Here is a 19,418-nt window from a genome sequence, read left to right as displayed (position 1 = left end):
GGGGGCCCTGCCTTGGCTGTAGGAGTTAGGGTGGAGGAGCCACAGGCAGAGCAACAAATTAAAGTATTGGGTGTGGTCCGTCTCGTGGTGACTTATTTAATAGAAGCACGTCTTCTGCAAAATGGGTTTGACAGCAGCACCCGGGACTGCTTATGACAATGTGACATCACTGGGGCTGTGGTATGGTTTGGTGGGATGGTGTGTGCAATGCCTGCCCTCAGCACCCTCCAGGCAGTAGCTGTCTGTGTCTGCGTCAGTAACATTCCCCCAGGGATGTGTCCTTCCGGGCCAAGGCCTCCAGGCAGCTTGTCCCACGGAGGACAGGCGAAGCCATCTCAGCACTGAATACAGACTCGCAAACTCCAGTTGGACAATCAGTCAAGATACTGTGTGTGCTTGAATTCGTGCACACAGCCACCTGCTCCTGAGTCCGACACACTCAGTACTGCATGGGGGACCCCTGGATCCAACAGTAGCCGAACTTCTCTTCCCAGGGAAGATGAAAAGTAGAAGTCAAAGGAGAAAGAGATGGTTAGGGAGGTTTGTGGGCAAGACATCAAGGAACTGAAAATGCCTCAAACCCCAAACAACAGGTCACGAGGTCTGAGGTCTGGCTAGGGAATCATTTATTAATGGGCTTCCCAAAAGAAATAAAATGGAAATCCGGAGAAAAACAAGGGTACAACCAACAAAGCGAGCCCTTTTCTCCTCCAGGAAAGAAACAAATTCTGAACCTTCCATAACCTCGCCTAAGGAGCTGAAATTTGCAAATCCAGATAAACATCTGGGCGGCTCTGCCCCCTCCCAGCTTCCTGGGGCCCCAGCACCCCTCTCTGCCTCCAGCTTCCAGGCCTCTGCCACAGGGAGGAGCAGGTCCCCTCCCCCAGGCGACTCCCAAGGGAGGCTGCTGAGGACGGCAGGGCCTTTTGTGTTTCCCATGGGAAGGTGACTTCCAGGTCAGCTGAGGGGAGGTTTCTGGGGCCCACCAGGACTTGCTGGAGCATCTCGGATGGTAACAAAATAACAGGGGGCACACAGGGGCCAACAGGCTTTCCGGAGTCTGCTGAGGGATTGTTTCCAGCTGTTTGGCAGGAACATCAGGCACTTCTGGGGGCCGGCGAGCCTGTACGAGCACACACACACACACACCTACGAGTCCCTCCAGGACTGCTCCCCTCGAGGGAGATTCCCAGCCCCCTTTGGTGTGTAGGGTGCAGGGGCCTTCCCTGCCGGCTTTGCTTTCTGGTAGTAGTTGAGGCGCTTGAAGGCCTCCAGGTCCCGGTGGGCGCTCATGATCAGCCGGCTGTGGGGGAAAGGGTCTGAGCTGTGCTCCACCTCGCGGCAGAGTGGGACCATGCCTCACACTCGGGCACACACCAGCCTGCTCACACAGGCTCACACACTCGTGTACTCACAGGTCACACACACACAGGCATGCACACGTGCATAATCAGAATCAGCCTGCTGCAGGGCAGGTTGTGACCCTTCTAGCCCCTCTTCAGAACCTAACAACTCTGCGAAGGACGGGTTTATGACACAACCGGCTGGGGCCCAGGAACGGTGGAGCTTCCCAGAGGCCCCTCGCTGGGGATCCCGGGCCCACCCTGACACCCCAGGATCGCTGCTGTACTGGGCCCTCCACCTTCCTCCCGCGGCCCCATCCCCTCCACCCATCCCGGGGACTTGTGGATCCGTGGATCCAAGCCCAGCCCTTACTTCAGGTTGGAGAGCTCGATGACGAGGCCTCGCACGGTGTCTGTTGCATCCTCCATCCTGGCGGCTTCGCAGGTCTTGATCCCCATTCGGGTCCTGGCGGGAAGGGAGGGAGGGCAAGAGGCCTGACCTCACTGGACAGCTCCACCAGACTCTGCCCTGGGGGGCTTTGCTGGGCCTCGAGCTGTCTTCTCCAGAGATGAACGCCTTTGACAGTCATGAGGCCACCCTGGGCACAGCCCTGATGGCCGACCCAGCCGGCTCTACTGCTGAAATCGCACCCAGAATCCAGCCACTTCCCCCACCGCCGTGGCCCTTGTCCGACAGCTGCCACAGCCTCCCCAACCCCCAGCTCCTGCCCCTACAGCCTGTTCCCCCTGTGGCCTGGGGGGCAGGGGAGGGCGTGGCAATGGAAAGCCCGCCTAAAGCCCCTCCCCAAAGCCCTGCACCATCTGCGCACCTCCAGACCCCAGCCCCTCCCTCCTGTCTCACCTCCCCCCTGCTCCAGCCACACTGCATTCCTGGCCATTCCCTGAGCATTTCTTAGGGCTCTGGAATGTTCTTTCCTAAATGTCTCCTCCTTGGGGTGGAGGAGGTGGGAGGAGGGAGCCCTCTCCATCACCACAGGTTAAAATTTTAACCCCTGCCCTGCTGTCTTTTTCTCCCCAACACTCTGCCATCTGACCACCTAATTTGTCTGTCTCTCGCTCACCCCTGCTCCCACCCCCACTATGTAGAAGCTTCATGTTTTGTCGCACGCAGCCTCCCAGTGCCCAGAGCAGTTCCTGGAAGAGCCGGCACTGGCGGGCGTCAGTGTCTATGGAAGGGGTGGACGTGCCTCTGCACCACCGTATCTAACGGGTGCAGCCTGTGGTGGGCAGAGGGTTGCCCAGCTTGGCAGCATCTCCTGGGTTGTCACTGCGGGAACTCTGGTCCTGCTCCACCTGCCTCGGTCACCCTGAGACGACTGGCCAGTCCGGGCCTCAGTCTCTTGCCTTTTCTCCCTCAGCCATGGGCCACAGAACCAGACCCTGGGACCCACCTGGGGGCTTCCAGCCATCCATGGAGGCCGCTGGAGATTCACCCAGGAATCTCCCTCCTCTTTGCCCAAACAGTAGTGGGGCCACTTTGACTAAACTGCCTCTGGTCCCTGTGCAGGGCGTGCGTGTGTGCGTGGAGGGGGGCGCAGGGGGTGGGGCAACAAGTGGTACAACAGGTACTATTTACAGATGTGTGTAAGGGCAGAGGTGGGAGCACGGCCTCCCTCTCCCCTGAGGGGGAGGAGAAAGAGGAAAGAGACAAACTTCCTAACCCTCCTCCACACTTGCCAGACAGAAACAGAAGCTTGGCCATAAATAATCGATAAGCCGCCACTCTGCAGAGAGGCCAGTTCAGGTTCAAGGTAACGGGAGAGGACTGTCGCTCAATGCTAGCCACCAGCAAGGCTGGGAGACAGCAAAGGTGATGGGCTGTGAGAGGCTCTGGGGTGGGGAGAGAGGACCCCCCCAACACACACTCACTCACACACACACACACTCACACACACACACACTCACACACACACACACTCCATAGGCTGGAGGAAGAGCACACCTGGTGCCTGCAGGGGGGAAAGAAGGTGGGCTGCCTTGGGGAATAAAATCAAGCAGGAAATAAGATGGGACAGGTGGGAGACTCTGGAGGGCCCGAGGGTGCCAGAGAGGGGATGGCCCCTGTGGGCCAATGGTTCTTAGCCCTGTCTGGGTCCACTCCCCCTCCATGGAGATTCAGGGAAAGCTCTGGACCTTCTCTCCAGAAAAACGCACAGTGTGCATTAAAACCACCACAGAGCTGGGGGCATCATCCCAGGGGTCCTTGGCAGAGATGCTGGCTTGGGTGCAGATTGCTGACGAGTTCTCCACTCGCAGCGAGCAGGGGACATGGGTGGTTTGAAAGTCGGGGCTTAGCAACCTTACTGGGCAGAGGAAAGTGAGGCCCCTCGAGGCAGAGCCAGGGCGACCTCCGACACCCTCATCCACAAAATGGGAGCTCACAGGGCTGGGGGGAGGCAGAGCACGGGGGCTCTAGTGCCAGGAAAGCAGCCACTCTCTCCGCTCCCAGGGACAAAAGGAGGACCCCTGTCAAGGAAAGGGTTCTGGGGCGGCCTCCTACCCTGCCTACCTTGGCTGGGCCTCAGCAAGGGAGCCTCCGTCGGCACGTGGGCTGGTGCCAGGCCAGCAAGGGTCCAGCCCGCTCCCCGCAGGAGACAACTGGAAAGAGAGAGCACGCACACATGTGAACGGCCCAGCTGGGTGAGCCCTGCATAGGGAAGGAAAAGTCAGGCAGGGGAGGTCTGGCTTCTCCTCTGCCACGCCAGGAACACCGAGGCTGGACTCCCGCAGAGGAAAAGTGGTGTGGGGGACAGATGCCACGATGGCCAGACCTACGGGCCACCAGCCCGGGCTGCTCTCACCCTCCCTCTTTGGAAAGAGAGCAGAAGGGCAATACTGGGCCTGACCCTGGGGTCCTGTCCTGGGCCTGCGCCTTTCGACAGGCTGATTTGTACGGGTGGGTGGCTCCATCCACACGTTCTCTGTCCCTGACAACTGAGGAGTGGTGCTGTCTCCAGCTTGTCCTGCAGTATCTAGAAGGGTACAGAGAAGACCCTGAGTGGTGGCGACTGCGGCGAGGTGGGCATCTGGCGTGGAGGGAAAGAGGTCGGCCAGATAGGCCACGAGTTTCATGTCAGGAAGAGATTTTGCAAATGTATTTTGAAGGGAAAATTCATAATTAATAGGGGAGAGAGCCAGATAACCCTGAGAAGCTTAAATTTCTAAATGTCAACGGTGGTTTAATTTTCATGGAAAATGTCAGGCTCAGTCGTGGAGGTGACGTACGTCCTTCTGAAAAGAGGCAAAGAGGCTGAAGTGGAGCGGCCGGCCCAGGGCTGTTGGGCCTTTTCTGAGGAGACTAAAGTCCTGGGGTGGCGGATGGGGTGAAGGGCTTGAGCTCGACCTGCAAAGGGTCCCCGAATCCAAAGGAACAGACGGACGTGAGGAACTGGCTGCAGCCCGGCAGCTCTCACATGGGGATGGCTCCGCCTCCAAGACACTTAAGTGTCGGAAACCACTTTTGGTTGTCATGCCTGGGGGAGAGGGCGCTCCTGGCACCTGGGGGTGGAGGCGAGGGACACTGCTCAAGCCCCTGCTGTGCACAGAATGGCGATCCAGCCCCCAACACCAGTAGTGCTGAGGTTGGGAAGCATACTCTAGACGATACAGTCTCTCCCGTGCTCCTGGCCAACTTTCACGGAGGCAACTCTGTGACTTAAGATACAATCTGAGGGCTTCCCTGGTGGCGCAGTGGTTAAGAATCCACCTGCCAATGCAGGGGACACGAGTTCGAGCCCTGGTCCGGGAAGATCCCACATGCCGCGTAGCAACTAAGCCCGTGCGCCACAACTACTGAGCCCATGTGCCACAACTACTGAAGCCTGCGTGCCTAGAGCCTGTGCTCCGCAACAAGAGAAGCCACTGCAATGAGAAGCCTGTGCACCGCAACGAAGAGTAGCCCACCCTCACCGCAACAAGAGAAAGCCCGCGCACCGCAATGAAGACCCAAAGCAGCCAAAAATAAATTAAAAAAAAAAAAAAAACAATTTGATGCCACAGATTCACCCAACTCACGGCACCATTCTTAGTCATGAGGAATAGTCTCTTTCCCAACAGGTACCACCACTCCCACCAGGGTTGTGTAAATGTCATGACAAAGGCGGTGCTTGTATTGAACGTGTGGGGGACACCCCTGTGGGCTGTGAGAGAGGCCTGGGAGTCAGTGTTTTAAATGACACTGCTTGTGGGCAGAGGAGGGCTCCACCGGCCCTGGGGTGAGCACCACGTCCCCAGGGAGCCGCGATGAGAAGAAAACACCAAGTGTTCCTGTGCGGGCAGCTGGGTTTGAAGCCAGTCTGTCACTGCTGCGAGACCCCAGGGCCCCTCCTCTGAAGCGGTGCTCACAGCTGTGCCACGGTGAGGTCGAGGGCTGCTCTCTCGGTCCACCTGCGCTCTGTTCCCATGTGTCCCTGCCCACAGGGCCTTCCCGCACCTTCCCATGGGAACCTGTGCCTGGGTTGCCCCGACTTGTTCAGGAACGCCCAGTGTCAAAACAAAACGTGCCTGGGTGTCCACAGCCTTGTCAGGGCAGCGCCTCCTCTCCCAGCAGGGCTGTCCACCCCAGCTGCTGCTGGGTCCCCCACACTGGTGCTGCCAGCTCCTTGGTGACTTCAGAGTGCACTCACTGGTGGCAGGTCCGGGAGGGCTTGCTCCTTTGCCCTCTGGACGCCACCCAAGGTCCCAACTGCTTTCCCAGCCTTATCCCTCAGCCACAGCCCAAGAAGCCAGAGACTGGGGATGACTTAGCTCTTCTTTCCAAGAGAGGGGTTTGCATTTTTCCAGGGATGCAGCTTTAGTTATAAAGTTTCAGCTCTGCCCAGCACCTGAGCACCTACCTCTCCAGGGCGATCGTGTTTAAACACTGTGACCAAACCGCAGTGTGACTCGATTTCTGTGATCCTGCTCATCTGGTGATCACAGCAATGTGCAATGGGTGGTACAAGGAATGGGGGCCGGGGCAGGGAGGGCCGGGTCCGGAAAGTCACTCGGTAAGCCTGTGTCACAAATGACCCCTGGCCATCCCTTGGGAAGGCAGCGCCTGAGACCCACGTTAGCTCAAGCCAGTCACATCCCCCTCTGCAGTGGGAACAGCTAGCTTTCTTCAGCTGGGCACCAGATGACGTCCTTTGCTTGTTTGGGGGCTGTGTCATATAAGACTATGTGCCGAAATGACAGGGAACAAAATGCTCACTCCGGGAGAGGCAGGTGGGAACGGTGCTACTGAAAACCTCATGGGGGCAGGGACCATGCCTGATCTGTTCACTCCTGGCATAGAGCGGACTCTCACATCTTAAAAACATTTTCAAGCAACCAAAAAAATGAAGTTTTAAAACAGGAACAGCCAAAGAAACGGAGGCCATGTTTGTGAAGCGACACGGACTCTGTGTTCGTTCCAGGACGGAACAGTTGAGGCACAGCTGCAGAATCAGGCCAAGCTGGGCACAGACCCAGGCTCCTCCCCTGCTGGCTGCCTCACCTGGGGCAGGTGCCCAACCTGTCTTCGGCCTCTCAGCCACACCCAGTGTGTGGAAAGAGAACCACCTACTTATCAGGGCGAGGCTGCAAAGCACTTAGGCTCAAGTGCGCCAGCAGCCAGAGATGTGGCGCTTCCTGGGGGGGCAGGGCCAAAGCAGGGACTGCCACCTGCCCTGACAGGTGACCGCCAACGGCCAGCACAGGCTCAGCAGGCAGATCCCTGAAGGAAGCAAAGCCCCTAAAATTCCAGCAAATGAAATTCCATGTATATGTCTGAAAAAGAATTGTATCTGGGCCCCCAAATGACCCTAAAGATGGGCAAAGGTTCTTTCCAGTGGGGGAACGAAGTCCCCGCCCGCAGGCCCAGCTTTGAGGTCATTGGCTTCTTTAGGTCACCCCGTTTGGTCTGTCACCCTCCATACATCCCTCGGGAACCTCCGGCCAGAGCAGGGCACTGAAGGGCGGAGGGGGCAAGTGCACCAGGGGTTCTCCCTGGGCTGACAAAATACATGTGTGTCACATCCCGGGGCTCTTCAGCTCCCACACAGATGGGCCCCTCATAGAAAGGCAGGTGTATCCTTTCCAGAATATCACAGACTCCACAGCCGCTGAAGCTGTGACTCAGACCCCCGGACTCATCTGCCGTACAAACAGATGGCCACGTGCCCACCTTTCCCCCACTACCGGCTGGTTTGGGAGGGTTTGTGGCCATTTGGCACCTGTACTAGGACATCTGGCTGTAACGCAAGGAAGCTCTTACCTGTTCAGGTGGGGCTTCAAAACCAGGGGCTTCCAGGGCATCCTGTGTCTGGCTGTCCGGCAGGAAGTAGAGCTCCATGGCTGGGGACCCCTCCCAGACAGCCTGCTCTGAAGAGCCAGCACGGTGCTCAGGCTGGCCTGCCGGGCCTGTGCGGGCATCTGGGCTGCCCTGACGCGCCCCAGCATCCGGGCGAGGGCCGTCCACTGCTTCTCTGTACACTGTTGGAGCACAGGCTCCAAGGGGCAAACTGAGCCCCTTGAAGTCTTGTTTGTGGCTATGGCTCCCTAACTCAGCTGCCTTTTCACCCACAGGTTGCGACAGCAAAGGCAGCAAGCACATACCTCCCAGCCCTTCTTGATCCGGGCCTGGTACCTGTGTCTGACCCACACCTGGACCCATTTCCAAGGCTAAAGGGCTGGAATCCCCAACACCTATTGTGGACTCTTGGATCTCGTGAGCCAGAGCCAGGGAGGCTGCAAGGCCCCCCGGGACATCATCAGGGGGCTTGTCTTCCCGCCTTGCCTCCTCTCTGCCTCCTGTGGTCTCCCCAGTGAGAGGCATGCACCCGAGCAGGGCCCTGCTGTGGCCTCCATCAGAAGCCTTCCCGCTGGGAGAGGCAGTCACCCTGGCATTGACCGTCCCGTCTGGCCCAGCCACCCCCGGAGCCCTCTGTTCTGGCTCCGTGGGGTCTGTGCTCACACCTGCGATGACAACAGCCCCAAGGCGGGAGCATCTTGGGCTGCTATAGCTCCACTCTGCTCCCCCGCCAGTCCAGCTGGGTGTCTGCAGAGCGTCAGGAGGGCCCTGGGCTGCAGATCTGGGCTCTGGGCCCAGGATGCCATCTTCTTCCTCCTGGCGCTCCTCAGGCAGCTCAGCTCCTGCTTCCCCTCGGGCACCTCCCTCCTGAGGGGCTCCTTGGTCTGGCTCCTCTTCAGGATCACTGCCTGGCAGGTGCCCTTTCTGGCCATGATCACCTGGAACCCAACCCTCCTCCGTGCTTCCACCATCTGGCACGTTGGTCCCATGCTTTGACAGGTGGTCCTGGCTGGCTCTCTCTGAGGCCGAGGGCCCTGTCCCCCACTCCAGAGAGGCAACGCTGGAGGCCAAGGGCTGAGGCTCCCCATCGCCAGGCACAGGCGTCACAGGGCTTTGGCCGCTGGGCTCGGGGCAGGCGCTGTCTGCCTGGGTCTGGTCTCCTGGGCCCCTGGTCTCCTGGAGGGCAAGCCCTGGGGACTCCTCTTGAGGCTGGCTTCTGGCCTGCTGGGCACTAGGTTCTGGCAGTGTTTCCTGTGGAGAGAAAAAGACTCAGTCTTGGGCCTTCAATAATCAACCGCTCCTAGGATTTTTCTAGTCATTACTGCCCCCGTTCAACGTCTCAGATGCTGCAGGGATGACGGTGCACCCAAATAGGGATCAGTCCCAATGCTGGGCAGAGCTTTGTGCCAGGGGCTAGAGGGGGAACCGGAAGCACAGGCACCCCTCTCTTTTTTTTTTTGGCCACACCTCACGTCACGTGGATCTTCCCCACCCAGGGACTGAACCCCCACCCCCTGCAGTGGAAGTGCGAAGTCTTAACCACTGGACCACCAGGGAAGCCCCAGGAACCCCCCTTTCTACCAGCTCCCTCTCCCCACCAGCACCAGGCACGTGGAGGCTCTCGGGAAGATCAAGGATATAAAAATCAAGGAGGTCCTGTGGATCGCACCAGTGTCAATGTCAGTTGCCTGGTGTTGCCAATGGACTACAGTTACGTAACATGCTACCACCGGGGGATGCTCGGGGAGGGCACACGGGGGCCTCCCTGTGCTGTTTTGTTTTTAATTTTGGTAAAATACACATAACCTAAAATTCACCATTTTAATCATTTTATCTTTTTTGAAGGAAATGATCTTTTTAAAAAAAATATTTAATTAATTAATTTATTTGGCTGCATTGGGTCTTAGGTGCGGCACGCGGGATCTTTCAGTGTGGCGTATGGCTCTGTAGTTGCGGCGTGCGGGCTTAGTTGCCCCACGGCATGTGGGATCTTAGTTCCCTGACCAGGGATTGAACCCCCGTCCCCTGCATTGGAAGGAGGATTCTTAACCACTGGACCACCAGGGAAGTTCCCACCATTTTAATCATTTTAAAGTGTACATAGTTCAGTGGCATTAAGTACATTCACAAGGTCGGGCAACCATCACCACCATCCATCTCCAGAACTCTTTCATCTTCCCAAACTGAAACTCTGTCCCCATGAAACACTAACTCCCCACTCCCCCAGCTCCTGGCAACCCCCATTCTACCTCCTGTGGAATCGGTAGAATTTGCCTACTCTAGGGACCTTGTATAAGTGGGAGCATACAGTATTTGTTGCTTTGTGTCTGGCTTACTACACTTAGCGTAATGTCCTTCCGGTTCATCCATGTCGTAGCATGTGTCAGAATCCCTTCCTTGGGACTTCCCTGGTGGTCCAGTTATTAAGACTCCACGCTCCCAACGCAGGGGGCCCGGGTTTGATCCCTGGTTGGGGAACTAAGATCCCGCATGCTGTGGCCAAAAAAAAAAAAAAAGAATCTCTTTTTAAAGCTTAATAACATTCCATTGTGTGAATATACAATATTTTATTTGTTCATTCATCTGCTGATGGATACTTTGGGTGCCCCCAAGTTTTGGCTACTGTGAATAATGCTGCAGTGAACATGGACGCACAAATATCCGTTCCGTCATATGGATATACCACATTTTGTTTATCTATTCATCCATCGATGATGGACACTTGTAGCCATACTGTTTCTTTTTTTTTTTTCTGTATTTTTGAGTTTTATTTATTTTTTTATACAGCAGGTTCTTATTAGTTATCCATTTTATACATATTAGTGTATACATGTCAATCCCAATCTCCCAATTCATCACACCACCCCCCGCCACCGCTTTCCCCCCTTGGTGTCCATACAAACGTCTCTACGTGTGTGTCTCAGTTTCTGCCCTGCAAACCTGTTCATCTGTACCATTTTTCTACGTTCCACATATATGCGTTAATATACGGTATTTGTTTTTCTCTTTCTGACTTACTTCACTCTGTATGATGGTCTCTAGATTCATCCACATCTCTACAAATGACCCAGTTTCGTTCCTTTTTATGGCTGAGCACACTGTTTCTGCAACCTCCTCTGAGTCCACATAATGCCCTGGAGATCCATCTAGGTGGTTCTGTGTATCACACCTGTTTGTTCCTTCTTTATTGCTGGGCTGTGTTCCATGGTGTGGATGGACCATGATTTGTTCAACCATTCACCAGCTGAAGGACATCTGGGGTGTTCCCGGTTGAGGGCGATTACAAACAAAGCTGCTGGGAATGCCCACCACTCACTTTTTTAGGGGTGTGTGTTCCAGAGACATCGTGACCCCTGGAGCTCGTGGTGGCAAGGACAAGAGAGCATGTTGTAAGACCCACCCACCCCGACTCACAACAAAGCTTCTGAGAAGCATAGGGGTTCAGGGACAGAATGTGGGCTGCCTTTCTGAGTTTCACCACTTTCACGCAACTTGGGGAAGAGAGCTCTGGCCTCGACAGCTTCAGTGCAGGCACGGCTGTCCTGAGTGCCTCTCACAGGCCTGCGAGTTGCTGGCATGGCACCTGCTGTCCACAGACATCTGTAGCGCTAAAAATGGGGTGTGCGTGTGGAGAGGTGCAGGGCTAGCCATTGCCAAAGGAAATCAAGGCTGAACTTGGCTGCCAAGGTTGGGCAAAGAGGAAGATCGATGGTAGGACCTTACCAAGCTGAAGGCCCCACTCCTGGGGTCCTCTTCCCTCCTCTCTGCTCGTCCTGTCACTGTCTTCCTGGGTTTCGCAAACTGGGGGACAAACCTCCCGACTGAGTTCTGTGAACCAGATACAACAAGAAAAAAACAGCAGTAAAGACGAGGGCGGAATGAGGTCTCGGAAATCAAGCAAGCAGACACCAGAACAAGTTTCTCTCTTGCAATCTCAAACCTCAAGGCCCTTGCCTTCCATCCCCAGCACACCCTCCCACCAGCAGTTATAGACGAGGAACAGAGACAAGATGTCCAGCTGAAGGGAGGCAGCATCTTTTGTACATACGTCAGGCTGCAAGACAGGCTCACCTGGGAAGGAGGAAGGCGAACTGGCTCTTTTTCTGGCTCCCCGAGGAGACTAGAGGGAGCTCCTGCTTCCTCATAAGGAGAGCTGGGAGGAGAAAGACAAAACAGAGGAGGTTCTCAAGTCCTCCTACGCTGTTAACTTGCATAGCAAGACAAACTGAGGCAGCGGCGGCAGCAGCGGGGAATGAAATCCAAATGCAAAGTAGCGCCCAGGATCTCCTAAGAGGGAGGCCCTGGAGCACCTGCTGAGAGAGGGTGGGATGGAGAAGGGGACATGTGACTGCCAAGAAAGGTGTGGAGTTCCACATCTAGAATCCAAGCTGCCTGCTCTGGCAGCACTTAAACTCTTATAATCCCAGGAACTGGCTCCTGAAGTAAGAACAGGAATTCTCATTTGGACTGACTGACACTCCAGCCCCCAACTCTGCAAACTGTGAAGAAGTTGTAGATACAAAAAACACAGTGTCTAAAAAAACGGGTGTATTCGTATCTGCCAAAATGCGGAAGCAACCGAGATGGCCTTCAGTGGGTGAGTGGATAGATAAACTGTGGTAATCCAGACAATGGGATGGTATTCAGCGCTAAAAAGAAACGAGCTCTCCTCTAATCAATACTCTGTAATGGCCTATGTGAGAAAAGAATCTAAAAAAGAGTGGATATATGTATATTTATAACTGATTCACTTTGCTGTACACCTGAAACTAAACAACATTGTAAATCAACTATACTCCAATAAAAATTTAAAGAAATAAAATCATGCCATCTGCTTTATAAAAAAAAAAAAGATCGTGCTCTCAAGCCATGAAGACACGTGGAGATACCTTAGATGCACATTACCAAGTGAAAGAAGCCAATCTGAAAAGGCTATGTACTGTATGACTCCAACTATATGATATTCTGGAAAGAGCAAACTATGGAGACAGTGAAAAGATCAGTGGTTACCTGGGGTTGGGGGGAGAGATGAATAGGCTAGGGTTTTTACGGCCGTAAGAAAACTCTGTATGATATTGTAATGATGGGTATATGTTATTATACTGCTGTGCAAACCCACAGAACGTACAACACACAGAATGAACTCTAAAGTAAACCGTGGACTGTGTCAATGTAGGTTCATCCTTGTTTAAAAAATGTACTGTTCGGGTGAGTCATGGTGATAACGGGGGAGGCTGTGCATGTGTGGGGGAGGTGTATCGGAAACCACTGTACCTTCCTCTCAATTTTACTGTAAACCTAAAACTGCTCTGAAGAAATAAAGTCTTTTTAAAAAAACTGGTGAGACTTACGGTTATGTCTAAATAAACGTGGATATGTATGTTGTGAAAAAAGATCAAAATCTGGAACTGAAACTTCATGGTTTCAACTTTGGAAGTGGAGCAGGAAAACGCATGAAGCTACACTAACGGGTTTGAATCGTGCCAAGGAGGTTATGGAGACAGAGGAACTCTAGATACTGACAGCAACCGCCTGTTTCAAAACTTTTCATTGGGATGGGTTGTTTGGGTGGCTTCTGGGGTACTGGCAAGCTTTCATTTCTCAGCATAAATGTGTTAAACTGACTGCTTTGTGTTGCTTTCGTCTGTTATATTTCTGCACGGGTGGTATTTCTTAATAAAACATTTAAAAAACAGAAACAAAAGAGTGGGAACCCACTTCTGCGGGTTCTGATTATTCTTACGGTCACACACAGCAGGGTGGGCAGCAGCCGTGACCCCATCAGCCCTGATATGGCCTCTCGAGGGGTGAGGGGCACAGTGTGACATCACTGTGTCTGTCTGGGGGAACAGCTTAGGTGTGACACGTGGCCCCTCTCTTCCTGTCACACACACAGCCTTTAGCCCTAAGATTGCAAAGACCTGAGATCAGACAGACACACACCCCAGAAAATGGTTCTGTCAGCCAGACTGCATGCCTCAATTTTTCACTCAGAAAACGTGCTAGTCCAATTCATGATGCTTTCTCTGAAGACTTCAGGTAGCAGGAACCTTCTTTCTCCTAACTCCTGCTAACCCTTTCTTTTTTTTTTTTTTAATAAATTTATTTATTTATATTTATTTTTGGCTGCGTTGGCTCTTTGTTGCTGCGTGCAGGCTTTCTCTAGCTGCAGTGAGCAGGGGCTACTCTTCTTTGAGGTGCGCGGGCTTCTCACTGTGGTGGCTTCTCTCGTTGTGGAGTATGGGCTCTATAGGCGCACGGGCTTCAGTAGTTGTGGCTCATGGGCTCTAGAGCCTGCGCAGGTTCAGTAGTTGTGGCACGTGGGCTTAGTTGCTCCACAACATGTGGGATCTTCCCGGACCAGGGATCGAATCCGTGTCCCCTGCAGTGGCAGGCGGATTCTTAACCACTGTGCCACCAGGGAAGTCCCTGCTAACCCTTTCTACTCTGCTATAGTTACATGTGGTTTAACCCTGTGGAGACTGAATGATTCTCCAGGTCTTTCTTCCTTTCCCCCACCGTGCTTAATTATGTATTTCCTGAAAAAATAAGGGAACTGGGAAACCACTGTGGTAAAGAGCACAGGAACCAGACGCAGCCAGAACCCCAGGCTGCCTTGTACCAGCTCAGTGGCCTTGGGAAAGTCATTTGATCTCTCGAAGCCTCAGAGCCCTCATATGCCAAATGGGGATATAAACCCATGTCACAGTGCCGTGAGGATGACACGAGCTGATGCGTGTAAAGTATTTATTATTAGAATGCTGCCTGGAACATAAAGATCGTCATTCTCTCTTAAGGGTTATTATTTCACAGACCCACAACTCCTTCAGTCCCCTCTTGATTAAGAAGGAATGCGGGATAAATATGGATTTGACCAGCAGGCAGGACAAGTTGCATTCTGTAACTAAGTGACCTTGAAAAATTCAAGGTCTTCCTTGCCCGTGGTTAAAATATCGACCTTTCTCGCTGAAGAGGAGTCCCCAGAGCAAAACTTCGAGAAGCTCGATCCAAGGGCCCCGAGCCCCTGTGGGGGATGCATGGCACTGGATGGGTCGTGTTGACTGGCCCCCTCCCCTTTGCATCCTGTCCACTAGGCCACTGTGCTGTGCCCACTGTCAGCGGAGAGGCTTGCTGGAATGTTCTGAGCCACCTACCTGGAAGCTGCCTGCCCTGGTTCCTCCCTGCTCTGCTCTGCAGAGGGAGCGGGTCCTGATCTGCTTTCTGTCTCTTCAGGGTGATGCCAATGGCCCAACTTGGAACTCTGGGGGTCCCCGTCAGAGTCTCCTAATCTTGGGATCTTTGGAAGTTTTGGAGGACGGATTCCTTTCCCTCCTGGTTTAGAGACAAAAGAAGATGAAGGAGAGGGGGATGGTGGGAGCATGCACTGCCATGGCCGACCACCAAACACATCTGGGCCACTGATGCAACGTGAGCAGGCTTGTGTAAAGGGCAGGAAATCCCTGCTCTGACGCCTGCCTGGAGAGTGAGAGATGAGATGGAATTTCATCCAGGTGGGACCCAGGGGCTTACATGGCCATGGGATCCAAAGGCTTTCAACCTATGGACTGGTCATGACTGACGTTCAATCCTGAGGTGACCGGGCCTGGCTCGGAACCACACGAGACAACCTGGCCCAGCCGACTGTCTCCCTGCGGAAGTGCTGAGAGGTGTGTGCTGGCTCCTTTGGGTCTCAGCTCAAATGTCCCTGCAGAGGCATCTTTGCCTTTTCTATAGAGCAACTCCTCTCGGGCCCATGCTCTGTTCTACTCACTTCACATCTTTTCTGCAAGTATCCGGTGCACTGGGTCATTTTCTGTCTCCTCCACTACAACCTGTTCCACGCGAGGAGGGGCCTCATTTATCTCACTCTCTGCTGGGTCTCAAGTAGCTAGAAGAGCATCTAATAAACTGTTGGTGCTGAATAAATACTTGGTAGATGACTGAATAAACGCCCAAGAAAACCCAGATCACCTCCCAGGAAATGCAGACAACACTAAATTATGTACCACTCTGGTTTTCCATGATGCTTGCAGAATATCCATCCTGGGAAAACTGGGACCCAGAGTCATCGAGTGCTAAGGAGGTGACTTCTCTGCTGCCTCTTGGTCCCTGTTGTATCCCTACGATACCTTTCCCAACACTGAAAGCAATTTAGAGCCTAAAGGTGCTTATTAACATCTATTTGTTGAATGAAGGAAATTCCCTTATACAGAAACTGCCAATAGTGGCTGGCTTGTAAAACCTCTCCACAATCTGGTCCCAACTGAACCATTTATTCAATGAACAAATAATAAGGGTTGACTCTAGTGAGTTCCAAGCCAGACACTGTCCTGAGAACTCAGGTGCGTTATGACAAAACTTCAGGCAGGGCCCTGACGTTAGGCCCATCTTATGGACGAGAAAGCTGAGGTACAGGGAGGCTGAGGAATCTGGAACAGAATCCAGGCAGTCCGGTTCCAGAGCCTCCACACCTAAGTATACCTGAGCACTTACTGAGCACCTACTGTGTACTACACCTCTGACTAGGCAGCGAGAACAAAAAGACAAACCAGACCCAGGTCTGATTTTCTTGGAGGTCAGTCACGTAGACCCTTTCCAAACTCAGCTCCTTACATACCCTGAAGTAAAACCACTGAATGAGCCCCCTCTCTCCAACACTGAATGCTAGGGTCCTCCTCAGCATTCATTCAGCTTTTGGGGCTTCACTAGACCACAGTGGCTTTCCTGTAATTTCTCCCAAGTCTGTCAGTTCGTGTGTGCCCATTTAGAACTTCACCCCACTGTTATCTGATTAGCTCTCCTGCTGAGAAACATTTTTCTTTTTCCCCTGACTAGACCTTGAAGCTGTCAAGGGCAGGAACTGAGTCTCATCTTGATCTCATCTTCACCCTGCCTCCCACCCTCCACCTCAGGTGCCCACGCCAGCACTGCACCCAGAGCAAGGCTGCGATGAATGTTTCTTACACAAACACATTCCCACCTTGTGGTCTGCCATAAAATGTAAAAATATAGCAGCTTCATTTACTCAGTTTCTTAAGATGTCCAAACACTAGCTTGCTTTGCTCATCCAATGGACATTTATTTGTACCAAATAAAAAGCAAAAATATCAGCAGAAGTGAAGAGGCTCCCATTTCCTTCCTGTGATCTGTTCCCACAGGATTAATTTAAGAAAAACTAAGGCAGAACCTTGTGTTCAACACCAGAGGCCAAAGACATCAGAAGGGAAAGGGCTCCTTTCACCACCTGCCAGAATCTTCTTCCTTTCTCTCCACCCCATCCAGGACACACAGAAAGAGCTGTCCTGGGCCAGCCCAGGGTTCACTGAGCGGGGGAGTCCACTGCCAAGAGAGGCCCCATATGACCTGCTGTGGGTGGGCCTGGCTGGCCCCAGCTTCCCCCTCGAAGGTCAGAGAAATCCCTGTGCCTCCAAACAGCTTGTTACTCATCTCTGCACAAAACATCTTCAATCTGTTGATAGTATCTTTCCTGTCCCACATCTTGGGAAAAAATGAGTGCTACTCTCGAAGTTGATTAACCACTAAGTGATGGGGTCCTTTCTAAACTTTTTAAGAAATTTAAATTACCTTAGCCAATGACAGGGAAATGGAGCTATACTATGTAACACTGGGTGTTTTTCTTTTCAAATGAGGAAATTCTATACGTATATTGAGAAGTAAAGACAGTCTCGAAATACCATGAAGTTGAAAAAGAGAGGTTGCAGATCAGTATGTGTGATGATTCTATTTTCCAATAAAAACACTGTATTTGTGTATAGAAAGAAAAAGTTTGGAAGAAGTAGTGTACTGAGGTTCATTTCCTGTTTTTTACGCTACACTATACGGTTGATCATCATCCTATGGTTGAGGGGGATGTTAACATTAGGGGAAGCTAGGGGGAGGGTAGACAGAACTCTGAACTATTTTTACAACTTTTCTGTAAGCTTAAAATTGTTTCAGAATGAAAAATTTCTTCTTAATCGAAAGGGCAATGATAACAGCAGCATGTATTTGTGTCCTACCGTGGATCTATTCTCCGTGCTCTACAAACACTAATCCACATGTGAGCTCTAGGGCACAGTTCTCTACTTTGGCACTATTGACATTTGGGGCCAGGTCATTCTGTGTTGCGGGGACTGTTCACCACATTCTATGATTTTGAGTAGCATCTCTGGCCTAATCCACTAAATGCCAGTACTAACCCCCCACACCCCCCGCCACCGCCCACACACCGGTTGTGAAAACTAAAAATGTGTCTAGACATTGGCAAATGTCCTCTGGAGGTCAAATTGCTCCCCCCAACGGGTTGAGAATCATTGTTCGAAAGTAAAGTGTAGGTGCTCTTATCCCCTACAAATAGGAGGAAAGTGAGACACACAGTAAGTCACCTGCCATCACACAGTGAGATGAACCCAGGTTTTTGGCTCGAGAGGGAAGCAGTTCGCCACACACCAGCACATCAAGCTCTATTCGTGGGTCATCTCTGAGAGTGGGCCTACATAGAGGCTGTACCCCTGCCCTGAAGCCTGGGGGCCTCCCCTAGGCTGTGGGATCCCACTAGAGGCTGGGGGAGGCTCCACAAAGCTTTCCCTTTTTACTGTAAGCACTTCTCCATGATTTACACTTGTATTAAGTCACTGCATGTATTAAGTCATTGTTGTTATTTTAAGGAGCTTGGTGTGGTCATGTTAGCACATTTCTGCAATAAGCCCACATTCCTCCTATAAGCAGAAGCAGCAATAAAGAGGTGTCAACTTGAATGTCCAAATACCTGAGGTCCGAAGCTTCTTCCTCTTACTCATTTTATCCCTCCCTAGAGAAATCTGAAAACAAGGAGCAAATCTCATCATTACAAGCAGTTCCTGTCTCTGGGTACAGACCCAGTGGCCTTGGCTGAGGACACCCCACCCCCACCTGGGCCCATCTGGCTGCCCCAGGGGTCACTTGGGCCCCAAGAGGACACAGGGTGGGAGTCATGGCTACCTTGGGCTATGGCCGAGTAAGAATTTAAACTCCTCCATACTGCAGAGAGCAGAGAGGGAACTGCCTATCTTCTGTCCAGGGTCTGAGAGCACCTGGGCCGCCCCCCTCTAGTCTCTAAGATGGGGAAGCCTGTGTGAAGCCCCCTCCCTCCAGGCTGGGCTACCTAGGACCCTTCTAGGGACAACGCAGGATTTTCGAGGTGATACCTGGGGCCCTTCAGGGTCATCGGAGGGCTTTAGAGGGGCCACCGGGGAACCCTTCAAGGGGTGGGGCGCCCTTCGGGGTATGCCTGGGGTCTTGGGGAGGCAGGAGTCGCCGCCACATGTCAATTCCTTCCAGCCTAGGGGGCCAGACAGGCCAAAACCGACCTGGGCCAGAGAAGTTGTCGAGGTCCCTCTGTCCTTATCGGGAACTGGGAAGATCTACCTGGATCTGTTGGGGGATAATTCGGTTAAATTATCTGCGTAAGATTTTTCTGAGATAAGAAAAGGCAAAGTTGGCCCTCACGGAGGCCGGGCAGCTGGGGGTCCGAGGCCTGACCACTGTGGACCCGGCTTCTGGTGACCAGGCCCACCCTAACCCTACCCCGGTCACGGAAAAGTGAGGACTGCCCAGACCAGGACCGCCAAGAGAGGCCGGAGCTCGCAGGTGTCCAACCCGGCGGCGGCCACCACCACCCCTCACACCTGCAAGCGCTCCACCTCTTTTCCGCACACTTCGAGGCCCCGTCGCGCGCACGCGCGATGCCAACACCGCCCCTCGCACTTGCGCACGCTCCGCCTCTTTCCCGCGCAGCCAGCGGC

At 53.2% G+C, this 19,418-nt stretch overlaps 1 protein-coding gene across 13 annotated transcripts; it reads right to left on the bottom strand.

Annotated features, from left to right (window-relative positions):
* Positions 1 to 68: 68 nt before the first annotated feature.
* BRME1 (break repair meiotic recombinase recruitment factor 1) lies at positions 69 to 19,409 on the bottom strand. Of its 13 annotated transcripts, none has more exons than XM_082456706.1 (8): positions 19,381 to 19,409; positions 18,984 to 19,047; positions 18,404 to 18,455; positions 14,790 to 14,967; positions 11,359 to 11,788; positions 7,600 to 8,886; positions 1,717 to 1,809; positions 610 to 1,303 (listed from the first exon to the last, which is right to left on the bottom strand). In XM_082456706.1, the coding sequence occupies exons 3-8, from the start codon at positions 18,432 to 18,434 to the stop codon at positions 623 to 625; spliced, it is 2,700 nt and encodes an 899-aa protein (XP_082312832.1). In that variant the 5' UTR covers positions 18,435 to 18,455; positions 18,984 to 19,047; positions 19,381 to 19,409; the 3' UTR covers positions 610 to 622. The 13 variants fall into 13 exon arrangements, with proteins under 13 accessions (XP_082312829.1, XP_082312832.1, XP_082312833.1 ...); XM_082456707.1 differs by lacking the exon at positions 19,381 to 19,409 and adding an exon at positions 19,302 to 19,358; XM_082456705.1 differs by lacking the exons at positions 18,984 to 19,047; positions 19,381 to 19,409 and adding an exon at positions 3,874 to 3,962 and having other exon boundaries at positions 1,055 to 1,303; positions 11,359 to 11,463; positions 11,707 to 11,788; positions 18,404 to 18,973.
* Between the last annotated feature and the right edge of the window lie 9 nt (positions 19,410 to 19,418).

This window comes from Balaenoptera physalus (genome assembly GCF_965194825.1).
Source record: "Balaenoptera physalus genome assembly, chromosome: 3".
Classification (NCBI taxonomy): domain Eukaryota; kingdom Metazoa; phylum Chordata; class Mammalia; order Artiodactyla; family Balaenopteridae; genus Balaenoptera; species Balaenoptera physalus.
The sequence above is the reverse complement of the archived record's forward strand: the minus strand, read 5'-3'. Positions and strand labels throughout refer to the sequence as shown.